General features: G+C 41.0%; 1 protein-coding gene across 1 annotated transcript in view; it reads right to left on the reverse strand.

Annotated features, from left to right (window-relative positions):
* LOC119655844 overlaps positions 1-12,272 on the reverse strand; it is a 49,641-nt gene extending 37,369 nt beyond the window's left edge. Inside the window, exon 1 of the mRNA XM_038061956.1 lies at positions 11,728-12,272. Within this exon, the coding sequence (XP_037917884.1) occupies positions 11,728-11,739 (12 nt within the window). The 5' untranslated portion in view covers positions 11,740-12,272. The remainder of the gene's footprint in view (positions 1-11,727) is intronic.
* Positions 12,273-14,367: the final 2,095 nt, after the last annotated feature.

Below are 14,367 nucleotides of genomic sequence, written 5' to 3' on the forward strand. Positions count from 1 at the left end.
AAATCCTACTGTCACCGATGAGATTTGAACCGTCACCTTCCGTACGACAGCCTAGTGCTCTAACTACTGAGCTATCCGGACACAATCACATTCATTTGCTTCCCCAAATTCTTTTCTTCACAAAGTAGAGTAGTCTTCTCCACCGGCAGCTGCTCTGACTTCCCATAGTTAGCACCGATCCTAGCTTCTGATTCCCAGTTCTCTTCCTTGTGCAACCCACTCTAGTCCTGTTCCTTCCCCGACCCAGCTAATTTTAAAAATTTTCTCAACCAGTGGATGCTTTTTTGACTTTTCCTCCAAAGTAATATGCAATTATTTCTTCTTCCATATATCTTTGGTAATAAGTTAGTTTAGTCCTAAGACTATATCTTAGATTAAGTATAATTGTTAAGATAGCCGTTAAGTTAGTCGTAATTTCAATATTAGCAATTATGGTTAAATAAAAAGTGTTGTTTTTTTCTGATAATTGCGTATGTAGAACATTTTTTGTTGGACAAATTGATGATGATAACATAAGATAAGTTGAGCCTAGACTGAACACTTCCATCTTATCGATATACGCATCTGAAGTGAATTTGGCATTGGACAGGTGTTCAAGACTTTGGATTAAATAACACTTGCCTTATCTATCCACGACTATTAATGATGACTAACGAGGGGTTATGGTCCAACTGTTCCATGTGTTATCGGAGTTTCTTATGGTTTCCATTGAAACTTATTTCCTCTTGTTTTGCTGTTATTTTCGGACCCATCTGACCGTCTGGTCAGTATTTATAGAGATCACGATACTAGCGTTGGCGGCGTTCCCAAAAGATTACTTATTTCGTGTAATTTGATAACAACCTCAACCACTGATTTTGGTCATGTGATTCATGGTATGGCTTGATACTCGTATCCTCAATCAAGTGAGGATCACATGGTCTATGGAAATGTAGCCATTTATTCGCAATCATAAATGGACGCATATCTTACGCATGTATTATACATATATAACCGGTATGTGCTATTTGTGAGTTCGCTGGTTCTATTGGTTCATTATTATCGGTGTCACGCGGATTTTCGTTATGAATCTACTTCTAAACCGCCCATTTAACATGTTCAGATACTTTCTGAATGCCACTGAATAAGATTGCCACACTTTCCTACCAAACTCTGACCCATATGGGGGTGTATGAGTAGCGCATTCAGTACTGCGGAAATGAACTTGATCTTTGCATCTATTTTGTCGTTCTTGCAACGGCAACCGGCTACAATGGACAAATTGCATAAGATTCCTTTTGCTTCTATTTCTTGCCAATTTTCAATGTCAATCTCATAACGAATTTCTAAATTTTTCAGATTAGACTATGGCACGGCTAGCGCTGCTCCTAATTGGTTTATTCAGGTTTATCCAGTTCTTTCGAGTATTTTTTCGTGATTGATTTCGACAACCTCTCTCCTTGAAACGGACCAGAGGTTGTTCAAAAAGTTTTCTTCGAATCAATCAAATGAGCAATGTTGGAAATAAATCTGCTGGGATGGAAGCACTTGGGTGTGCTTCTCTATCACTGGGCAGAGGGAAGTTATCGTTGAGTGTTGGTCGGAATTTTATAAATTATTACAATTTACTAATAATAGAGTTTCACTTGCAATTGCACTTGACTTTGATATTAAAATATAAATTTAATGAAAACGAGCGTAAACTTGCAAGATTGAGGTGGAGATAGGACGCTTCACATATGATTACACCGAGGAGAGGCCACATTTCTTTGTGATTTTATATTTTACATTTATATAACGTTACAGGTTCCTTGCAGTGATCTTTCTAGACTATTTGCTGGAAAAAGAGAACCAAAAAATAAAAATCGAATTATTGTGTTGATTAAACATTCCTTGCTTGTCGGTATCATCTTTATATTTGCGCATTGTATTGTATATTCATTGTTTGTGTGCATGTTTATGGGATGAATTTTAATTTTTCTTTGTTTTATTGTAGATTAATTTCTATTTGCTTGTCTTTTTTCAATTAATTACATTTTTTTAGGAATTATTGTATATTCCGTCTCTCTCATTGAACTGACAAGGAAAACTGAGTTAAAATGGTGGAAATGTGCCGGAGTAGCCCAACTAAGTACTTCATATGTATGGAAGGTTGTTAGCTATCTTTGCGACTGACCATCTTCAAGAAAACAATGGGTTTTTCGAAACATTGTTCAGTTGTTGTACATTTGCTTAGTTTAATTTGATGGGCAGGGTCACGACCCCAAACCTTCAGGCTATTACTAGGCAAATTGTACTATCCCCTAAAATCGTCTATTCAATGGCCTTCCGCCTGCGACGTTTGCAGGCTGCCTCTGGAGAATGTTCTGAGATTCGCGAACATTCTCCAGAGGCAGAGAGTGTATAGATTCCTTGTTGAAGGAAACCTTACCGAAGTGTTTACGTCTGAGCTCTGAGGACGCCGGACAGCTGCATTTGAAGTGTAGGACCGTTTCTTTCTCCTCCTCACGTCGACTACATATAGCCGAGACCACTATCCTAATTCTTTTCTATGTGGTAGTTTAATGAACGCCGTTCTGTTACCAGGATTTTAAGGTCCCGCTTCTTAAGGAACAATGCACTAGAGGTTCTGGGTAAAATTAAGATCCTATATTCTTTACAGACGGATCAAAGATGGCCTATGGAGTCGGCGCAGGGGTTTCTCGAATACATACGGGGTATCCAAGTCGTATGGCCTCCCAGGTTTCGCCAGTGTATTCCAGGCGGAAGTACTAGCGATATTGAAAGTCTGTCGATGGCTGGAGCGTGATTCGAGCCCCAAGCGTAACATAGCGGCCATCAAGGCCTTGTACTCAACGACGACATCTTGCCGGCTGGTGGGGCATTGCAGAGACGCGCTCAAGATCACTCTCCTCTGGGTTCCCGGGCATAGGAACATAGAGGGGAGTGAGCGGGCTGACGGATTGGCCAGGCAAGGCTCTGCTCTTAGCAGTCCCTCGGCGAATACAGTCGGTGTTCCGCTGGCGGCTGTCGGGTGCCGAGCCTACTCGCACTACCTAGCAGCCGCGGGCGTGAGATGACGAAAGCTGTGCCAAGTCAAAGAGAATTTGGCCCGCTTATAACATAGCCCGATCACGAGAGCTCCTGTGCCAGACGCGTGCAAATGCATTCAAGATTACGGCGGTCTGCACGGGGCACTGGCCCATAGGGGACCATGCCGCTAGGCCCGGCATACCCTACAACTCGCATTGCCGAAGTTGCGGAGAAGGACGGGAAACCCTCATGCACTTTCTCTGCGATTGCCCAGCTCTGGCTAGAGGCAGGCTGCGGACACTTGGTAAGCCATTCTTTGGGGACCTCAGAGAGATTTCTAGCTGCAGGGCCGGAGAGCTGCTTTCCTTCGTGAATGCTACGGGCTGGCTCTGAAGATCCGAGCCGGCTGGACTCTGCCTCCTTGCTCCCATAACAACAGTCACGGTCTTAGGAGTTTGTGGCATCAAAACGGCGCATCAAAGCGCTAATTGGGCTCCTCGGAGCGGCCACTGATACCTACCTACCTAACCATCCCATATTCCGCCCCTTTTGCAACAATTATAGCTGGTAATCGTATAGATATTGTTTCTTCTACTTTAATATTAGGATATAACGATTCTCTACCAGAATATGGTTAGGAACTAAATCTCCAGCTCCATAGTAGGAAATACACCCCGAAAACATTTTCGAGCTGCCACTATATATTATATTCGCTATACAGCCACATGTGCTATCTTCCATAATGCCCCTAATATGGAATATAAAAGAACTCTAATCCATCCCTAGAATATTTTGGAGGTTTGGAAATATAAGCCTTTGCAAACCACAAACGTTTTTTAAGGTTTTGTTTGTAAAACAAAACCTTATTAAAATCGGTTTACTGTCTGTCTGTCTGTCCGTCTGTCTGTCTGTCTGTCTGTCTGTCTGTCCGTCACACGCATTTTTCTCGGAGACGGTTGTAGCGATTGGCACCAAATTTGGTAGAAAGGTGGGAACCGTGAACGCTCACGCATATAGTGAGTTACATCCTTTTATCACGAATTTAAGGGGGGGTCTCCATACATGCAAAGGGAGGGTGTAAATTTTTTTTTCATCAAATATAGTCAAATGGGGTATCAAATTAAAGATCTCGATTAGTACTTTTCGAAGCCAGTCTTAGTTTTGACATTTGTTGAAAAGGTGGGGGGTGCGGAGGGTTGAAAGTGGTAATTTTTTTAACGAACCCATTCTCAGAAACTACCCAACCGAAAAATCTGAAAAAAATCAGGGGGCTGTCACTATATGGTGCCTAGGCTCCGAAATACCCTTCATGTTCAAATAAAGTTAATGATAGTACATTACTATAATTTTTAGTAATTGACAGGAACGCCCCCCTTAAGTTCACCCTAGAATCACCAAATTTTGCAACAATATAGGCTACAATATAGGGCATGATCCTGCCAAATTTGGTGAAAATCGCACTATTACTGACAAAGTAATACTAGGTCAAAGCTGTCGCTTCTCTGCAAATTCGAGACTATGAATGTCAATATCACTTGAAAGTGAATATTTTCCATAATATATGCATATTTTACGTGCCACATTCTAATGGAACAAATGCACACCCAAATCTCTTTATAAAAGAAATACACAAAACCTTTCATACTTGAAGCGTCCAGCTTCCGGTTTCCCAACTTGTTTTTGTTGATAGGAGAAATAACAGGTACAGTTTAGGCGATGAAAGGTTTTAAATTTGATTCCCTTCATCTTCTGTAGACTGTTCTGTTCGTCACCTCTACATCTATTAGTTTTTTCGATCTAGCGCTCACAGCTTTTACGAAAATAGTTGGGTTTTCCCTGGTGCAGTTAGAAGTAATTTGATCCTGCCTCACAGAAGTCAGTTGACTCTGATCAGATTTGACTCTATTTTCTACCTTGCCAGATTTTTTTTTTGTTTTATTTCTTTTTCCTGTAATAATGCATATATACAGTCTAACTCCGCCATGCTATTAACATGGTATGCTGGTCCCAAGCCCAGGTAAAGGAGGAGGGTTTGAGACAACGTACTCTGTACTATCCTCAGTAAAATAAAAATAAAATGCTGAGATCAGGGAAAGAGGTAAATAAAGTATAGTTGGAGTTATTCCACTATGCTAAATCCTATCTGATTTTTTTTGGTGACAAGTCTCGCGACAGGCCGACCAAGCAAATGTATAATGTCGTTAGAAACAAGGTAGTCGGATCGAGTAAGAAGCCTCGGAGAAATGCTAGGACATCCACCTCAGGACGTAAGCAAGTTAGTCCGCACACAACGAACAAAACAAATACGTGTCTGCACGCTAAATGTTGGTACCCTAACTGGACTGACGAACTCGCAAGAGCCCTTCGGAAAAGGCGCATTGATATCTGCGCTCTGCAAGAAACCCGATGGTCTGATGCCAAAAGCTGCGACATTGAACGCGAACGCGGTAAAAATGGCTACAAACTTCTCTATTTTGGTAACCCACACACTCAATATGGTGTTGGCATTGCCATCTCAGAGGGTTTCCGTGATGCCATTAAAGAAGTCGAACGATTTGATGATCGGCTGATGAAGCTCAACATTATATCAGCTGATCGCACTGTTCACTTCTTCACTGCGTACGCACCACAGACAGCTCGACCTGATTCCGAGAAAGATGCCCTCTGGCAACTTCTCGATGAAAAGACTTGTCACGTGCCTGCTGACGACTATATCATCATTGCCGGCGACATTAATGGTCATGTGGGTGAAAAGGCAGATGGTAAGAGGTGCCATGGAGGGGGAAGGGGTTCGGAGCGCACAATGAGGGTAACGAGCGTGTAATCGATTTTGCAGACACCCATGACCTTATACTTATGAATACATGGTTCATCAAACGATTGTCTCATCTTCCTACATTTTATAGTGGAAACAGTAAAACACAAATCGACTATATTCTCATAAGACGCCAACATTTTACCGCTGTCACTCATTGCAAAGCCATTCCCTATGAGGCCATCGCATCTCAACATCGGCCGTTGATTGCCGTCCTGCGAATTAAGACACCGATAAAACAGCGTGAGGAACGCACTGGCTTGCGGCGCATCAAATGATGGCGATTTGGTGAGAAGAAAGAAGAAACCATCCCACTCATACGATTGCCGACCATTACGAATGTGGAAGAATCGTGGAACCAAATGAAAGACACGATCCACAAAGCGGCCTCTGCAACCCTCGGGATCATCAAGCCGGGTAAGCGGTACATCAACCGAGATACTTGGCTTTGAAATGACGATGTTGAAATGAAGGTCCGTGAAAAGAAACGCCTCTAACACAAATTTCTCGACGATAAAACACCGGCCAATTGGAAAATTTATAAGAATGCCAACCGGGAAGCAAAGAAAACAATCGCTGTCACTGGACCATTACGATAAACTGGATATTCGGGGTGGCGAGAGAGATCTTTATCGACTTGCTGAAAGCCGTAACGAACGTACACAGGATATCAAACACTTCTGTTGCGTTAATGACAAGAACGAGAATACTTCGAGCAGATTTCAACTGAAGAATTAACTCATCCTCCACTTCCACAATCATTGCTGACATTTGGAGCAGTTTCACCTGTCAGCGCAACTGAAGTCGAGGAGACAATAAAACGAATGAAATCGGGGAGCGCCACAGGACCTGATGACATCGCATCTGAGCTCTGGAAAGCGAAGAGCTGGGACCGAAGACTGTGGCCCAGTGAATTCCTTATGGGTTATTCAGGAAGGAAGAACACCATCTGACTGGCAAGAAAGTACCACTGTTCCAATATGGAAAAAGAAAGATAGTCCAGGAAAATGTTCAAATAACCGTGAATCAAGCCAGATTTGTTAAACATTGTGGAACTACTGACGCAATACACGCTGCGCAGTTACTCATGAAGAAACACCGTGAGAAGCATCGCCCTCTTTACATTGCCTTTCTGGATCTAGAGAAAACGTTTGACCGTGTACCACACGAACTCATCTGGTATGCTTTACGGCAACACTTGGTGCCAGAAGAACTCGTGCGCTGGGTTCAATTGCTCTACCACGATCCGAAAAGTAAAGTTCGAAGTATGGCGGGTGTATCAAAACCGCTTCGTGTCTCTGTTGGTGTTCATTGAGGAAGCGCCCTCTCACCACATCATATAAATTGGTCTTATATGAAGTCTTATATAGGGAGTTTCTCACATAAGATGAACACAAAACCTTTTATCCGAAGCGCCCAGGCCCGGTATCCCGAATTGTTTATTAAATTCAAAACCCCACAAAGGTATGAATTATATCGATCGATTTTGAGAATGATGGGGTCCTAAGTCCGCATCAACTTAATGCTGGACCGGACCAAATGGAGAGCAACTTACTCCCTCTTTCCTGGTCCACGGACCCCTCGCTTAGGGCTTGCACCCAAACTTTTAAAAAAAGTCAAGCGACGACGGCTTTACGGTTTCTTACCAGGGCAAAGGCAAATCGTCAGACGCTGCCTCACCTCTGCCCTGGGAGCAGCTGCCCTGGTAAGAAACCGTAAAGCCGTCGTCGCTTGACTTTTTTTAAAAGTCGACTGATGTCAAATGGTGTTCTTCCTTCCTGCATAACCCGTTTAAGAAAAATTTACTGAGCCACAAAGATAAAGATAAATAGTATTTATCAAGTGGAACCTTAGAACTCTCTCAAACAAAATTCAACTTTGTTTTGGAGAGCATACGACTGAAAAGCGAGACTTTTCGTGTTCAGTTCACTCCATGCCATATTTGCGGATCTATGTAAAGGAGTGACTAACACCTAGGAGCTACTTTCGGTCGCGCTACTCTCAGTCGCCTCTGTCCTCGATGAAACCACAAGTCGTCTTCCAGTAGATGGTGGTCTTAAGACTCCCTCGCTGCTTAAAAAGAAATTCGTTTTCACTTCTATGAAGTGTTACTTTTACTTTTCCTCTAAAATTGAAAGATCGCTAAAACATTGTCCATTGCATGGGGAGAGTCATAGCTTCTTTCTCGTAGAACCTCTGCAGTTCTGGGCCTAAAAACTGTTACTCTTGTGAGTCGACTAATGCATCACATTGAGATTTTCGGAATGGAATGAATGGAACCAATGGTGTTCTACTCAAACTTGTGGAGAACCTGGCCTGCAAATTTCACAACCCTGCTTCAGATTTTTGCCTTTCGGAAAGGAAAACTAAAGTAAGCTTGAAATTCCTCATTTGAAATACGAGGATAGTTCAATAAGTCCTTAGAATGGCCAACGGATGGCGCGCGAATCGCCCTAAATCATCTGTTTTTAGTCAGCGCCACTTCCGACTAGATATATAGTGCAGTCACAGTCCACATCTTCTGAGTTTACGTGTTTTTATAATCAATTGAAAAAAAGAAAATTGCTTGTTAAAAAAAATGGAAAAAAACGAGTTCAGAGCGGTAATAAAACATTTTCATTTAAAGGGCTTAACTCCATATGAGATAAAAAATGAATTAGACTCGGTACATGGCACATCTGCCCCCGCCTTAGCAACGGTTTATAATTCGGTAAATGAATTGAAGCGTGGTCGTAAATCAACAAGTGATGAACCACGTTCAAGAAGGCCCGTAGAAGTGACTATTTCCGAAATCATCAATAAAATCCACGACATGGTGTTCAAGAATAGAAGATTAAAGGTGCGCGAGCAGCTGTAGCCACAACGATATCAATTGGTACAGTTTTTTCAATTATACATGAAAAATTAGGCATGAGAAAGCTATCAGCAAGATGGGTGCCGCGTTTGCTCTCAGCTGAGAATAAACGAAATAGAGTGGTCACCTCTGAGGCTCTTTTGGCTCGCATAAGTCGGAATCCTGAGGAATTTTTTCGTCGGTTTGTGACTGTGGATGAAGCATGGATACACCACTACACTCCTGAGACGAAGGAACAGTTAAAACAGTGGATGGGCACGGGTGAACCAACTCCAAAGAAGGCGAAGACCGTAAAGTCAGCTGGTAAGGTTATGGCTACAGCTTTTTGAGATGCCCGTGGAATTATCCTTGTTGACTACTTGGAAAAGGGTAAAACAATTACTGGTGAGTATTATGCATCATTATTAGGGCAACTGAAAGAAGAAATTAAAAAAAAACTACCACATTTGGCGAAAAAAAAATCTTTTTCATCACGACAACGCCCGAGTGCACACGTGCTTCGTTTCAATGGCTAAAATTGAAGAATTAAAATTTGAATTGGTCCAACGCCCACCGTATTCACCAGATTTAGCTCACAGTGACTTTTTCTTATTTCCAAACTTGAAAAAATGGCTCGGATTTACGGACAACGAAGACGTCATTGCCTCTGTAAGTGCTTATTTTGAGGAACTTCCGAAAACACACTTTTCTGAAGGATTAAAAAAACTTGAAAAACGATTGACCAAGTATATAGAGCTCCAAGGAGATTATGTTGAAAAATAAAAAAAAAATTTACTCAAAAAAATTGTTTTTACACTTTATTCTAAAGACTCAGTTCAATGTTCAAAGTTTCAAAGTTCAACCCTCGTATGTATTAATCTTGTAAACTAAGTAATTTTTTGTCATCACCATCAATAGTGCAACAAGCGGTATGTAGTCTTGTTCTGTCTTAGTAAGGAGCTCCAGACATCCCAGTTTTCGCTCAAGGTCCACAAGGTAAATTTTACCATCTGGTGTTAAACCTTAACGCTATCTTTACATAGAGCATAATTTTTCCAATGGGGTCCAGTACCAAAAGGTGTATGAGTTAAACAATATAAAAGCTGGATAACGCCTGTGCGAAATAATTCCCTAGACTTTAGTTGAGAAGAACTGGAGCATTACCTTGTTGAAAAACAAAATAACTGTCATTATGTTCTTTTTCTTCCGTTAGTCTGTGTCCGGATAGCTGAGTGATTAGAGCACAAGGCTGTCGTACGGAAGGTCGCAGTTCAAATCTCACTGGTGACAGTGGAATTTGTATCGTGATTTGACGTCAGATACCAGTCGACTCAGCTGTGAATGAGTACCTGAGTCAAATCAGGGTAATAATCTCGGGCGAGCGTAATGCTGATCACATTGCCTCTCACAGGGTACTATAGTCCTGTGATGAACCGTTGTGGTCTTGAATGAAGTGCTCTAACACACTTCAAGGCCCTGATCCAATATTGATTGTTGCGCTAACGATTATTATTATTTCTGAATTACCACAATCTCGGTAGATGCCGGATTTTACCTAATACTAGCACTAAGTGCCAAGCATTTAGGCTCGGACGATCGTACCTACTTAAAAATTAAATGGGCGCTGGTGGTGGTGGCCGGTGGTAGGTCAGTGGGAGAATCCGTCGAGTACTCCCCGCAACATCGAGCACATAGTTTCGTTCCTCCTGGCAGCTCTTCTTATAAATTCTTATAAATTATAATAATTACCATGAGTGCTGTTGGAATTGATGTAAAACTCTGCGGTTTAGAAGTCAGCAATTTTGATTTGAAAAAAAGAATGATGCAATCTTTAAATGGTTTCAAGCTACGATTTCACACGAAAGATTGGGGAATCTATTCAGAATCAAAATTGTACTGGTCATAATGAAATTTAAATTGGGGTTACAACAAAAAATGCGTCCTGTTATTCCTGACGTGGATATTTCCTGAAGAATAGGAAGGTTTTCCCATAGATAGTTCAAAGTGATGGACAGGAAAAGCAGCAGGAATTGTAACTTTAGGTATTAACAAAATATTGCGCTCAATGGTCACTGGCTATTCTGCCTGAATTGTAATGTAATTGCCACCAAAAATAACGATCCAAAGATTAGGCCAAAAGCAGTTTACTCGCAACCAGATCGCAGAAATATGGAACCTTGTCTGCCATGAGCGTCGGGCTATGGCGTGCCTCGTTTCGTCTATGCTAAAAATAAAAAGTTCTAAATACGTATTTTGGCAACCACTTACTGCCTTCTTTAATGGAGTTTCGACTCTAAGGAACCGAATTTTTACTTTTAGATTATGTCTTCAGCCGTTACAAACCAGCCGAGCTTCAGCACGTTATACTATTTATCTTGGGGAATCCTTTTCTACAAAGCATCACTAAACACAGGATAAAAATTGATAATTTCCTTGGGGGCAGAATAGGAAGACTTTTTTCGATTTCAAAGGAATGCGTAATTTTCATCCCGGCCCCAGAGACTTTATTGGAATAAAGGAATAATGGATTGGGTCACACTACTTTCATCCAGGCCGCAGATTTTGACCCTAAGTTCCTGAGCTGACTACTTCCATTGCATTTAATAAGTTGGTAAGCCTTCTGTTCACTTTGGCGAGCACGATAATCCTTATTTGCTCCTTCTTTTATCCTTCCTAATCCATCATTTAGGTGAGAAATCTAGAACTTTTCAATTAGTACGGTCTTCTAGCCTTGAAGCAAATCTATGGCCAACAAATATCTTGTTCTCATCACAAATAAATTAATGGCTTAGTCACGGATCTTAAAACATCTTTTTAAGGATCATTGGTATTTGGCTTTCAGATTAAGTATTCTGTTATGTAAGCAAATGATTCTTTCTGGCATACGTGAATTCGTGATAATTTTTAAATTTTTTAGCTGTTATTTGTCGTTGCTGGGCATTACTTTCGATTTATAAGAACAACACTACTTATAGTTGCCATGGTGCCAAAAATGTGTTCATACCAGTTCCAATTAATCGGTTGCACTATCAAAAAGTGTCTGAATCCAGGATGGAATACTACTAACCTGATAAGCCATTTTAACTATGTTATTTGTATGAATAGGCAGCACCGAGTATTCGTTTTATTAAATAGGACAATCTGTACTTCTTCACAGTTACACTTGAATCTGATTTTTCCAAAACCACGTTTTTATTATCTCTTTTCCTTCTTATTATAATATTTTCACGCCTGATATTTTTCCCAATTTAACAATAAATTTCTTTACAATGAGCCAAATTCACTATTTTTCACGGATTAGTTAAATTGTTAAACACTTCACAATGGGCGCATGCCATGGATTAACTAGCAGCTTCGATTGATTATACCGGCATTTATATCAGACCGCTGATGCTGGATTCGCGAGCCAGTCGCGGAAATTCGCTTTCACAAAAAAAAAGTCACGAGTTACAATCGAAAGATCCAATACGAGTTTCTAAGGGTAGTCCACAGTCACTGTCTAAATATTTTGGTAGACTAGATTGGCAGTAAAATGTTAGAGGAAAGTCTTGTTGGTAGTTCCGAAGAGGTGTCTTTCCAGATCTTAAGAGGAGGCGAACCAATCTGCAACTGGTGGGAGTCAGTAACACATCGGAGGAGCAATACATATTCCCTCCAAGATTGCGCTAATGCTCTGGAGACCACGAGTAGTCTATTCCTCAGTGGACCAGATTTTGTCACCAGCTTCAAGTGAACTTTAGCCAAGCTTACTTATTTGATGATACATTGAATGTGTACGCACATATGAACACGGCGGCAAATGAGGGTGGACTTTGATGTTACCGGAATTTCATGTGTCTAGCCGGATGACTTGGTCGTTGTGACTAGAGAATAGAGCATTGAACAGAACTGATAGCGCTTTTTGTGACAACTTAATTTTGTTTCGGAAGTAGAAGCTCTTACCTAAGCTTGGGTGTACTTGAATTGCACCGATTTTAAATTGGTTTGTTCTTGATATATTCTGAAATCAATGAAAGATATTTAGATACCACGTGCTATCTACAAGTATATTTTCACTTAGGACAATTGGTTTTAAGAAAATACATAATAATTTAAAAAAGCCAAACGAGAATTATTACTAAAAACTGAAGGTGCGCAAAACATTGTCTTAGTAGGTAATGTGATATCATATCAGTGTGATATTACAAAATAATATCACAAACATCACCTTACCTCACATTACATTATTACATTAAATATTAACGTTCGGAAGTCCATAGTGCCAAATATTACTGATTTCTAGAATAATTAATATGCATTTATTACATTCAAAGCGTAAAGTATACGACAGCACCAAATAAGTATCAATGAAGAAGGAATGAACCTTCCATACAAGAGGAGAAAAAAACAAAAGATCCCATACGGATAAAAGATAATCAATAGTACAATATTTTCACATGCAAGAACAGGGAATCGTGATTTTTGCGAACGAGCATTACTTAGGTTTGCTTGGCATAATTAAAGTTTGTCTACCACACACAAAATCAAAATCACCTTGTCACATTAAAGTCAGCTGAGAAAGTAGATTCACAACCGATAGTCTGTATCTGCACTCGATATCTGCTTCGGCCACTTGTACTAGGTAATATGACGTAGACCAACGCCATATAGCAACGAACATTTATTCTAATCCATAGCATTACAAATCAATAACTTAAAGGCAAGAATCTGCATTTCCATATGCACATACATTCGAAATCATTTCCTAGCCCAAAGCCAACCCGAAACTAGCCCAAAACCAGTCCGATGCCAGCCCAAATTCAGCCCGGAGCCGCGACTTGTATTCCGAAGAGCGCTAATGGTAGGTGATCCTATATTACAACATCAGTTTTAGAATTGGATGATGCTTGGTAATGAGATGATGCTAGGTAATGGGATGGTGCTAGATAATGGGATGATGCTAAGTAATGGGATGATGTTAGGTAATAGGATGATACTAGGTAATGGGGTGATGCTTGGTAATGGGATGAGGCTTCAGAGTAGCCAACTTCAAACTTAGGGTATCGATCCAGAATCTACAGTCCCAATATGACCAGAGGAACTTCACGGTTCAAATACAGGAGCAGATCACACAAAGTTATGAGAACCACCGGCCCAAGGCCAGGTAGATTAAGTACTTAGGATCCCATCTAAGGGAAAAAATGGAAGTTTTACCAACAAGTCAGCAGGATGAAGCCTTATACACCTCGATGCTCATCCTGCCGAGACAAAGAAGGAAATTTGATTTCTGACAGAATAGGCATATTGGAGCGATGGGTTGAGTACTTTGATGAGCCACTGAACAACCAGAACATCGGCGAGGTGGAGGTCCCGCCAACTGAAGACGACGAACAAATACTGTCACCACCAAGTTTAGGAGAAACAGTCCGTGTAATTCATCGGCTAAAAAATCATAAGTCGCCAGGAGCCGATGGAATTACAGCCGAATTGTTTAAATATGGAGGCGACCAGTTACACCAAGTGGTTCATCAACTTGTGCTCAAGGTGTGGGACAGCGAATCAATGCCTGACGACTGGCAAAGAGCCATTATCTGTCTCATAGGTAAAAAGGGAGATATCACGCAGTGCAGCAACTATAGAGGTATCACGTTGCTGCGTATCATCTATATGATATTCTCCGCTATCTTGCTAGGCCGGATAGCCCCATACGCCCACAACATAATTGACC

Source organism: Hermetia illucens, chromosome 4 (assembly GCF_905115235.1).
Source record: "Hermetia illucens chromosome 4, iHerIll2.2.curated.20191125, whole genome shotgun sequence".
Taxonomy (NCBI): domain Eukaryota; kingdom Metazoa; phylum Arthropoda; class Insecta; order Diptera; family Stratiomyidae; genus Hermetia; species Hermetia illucens.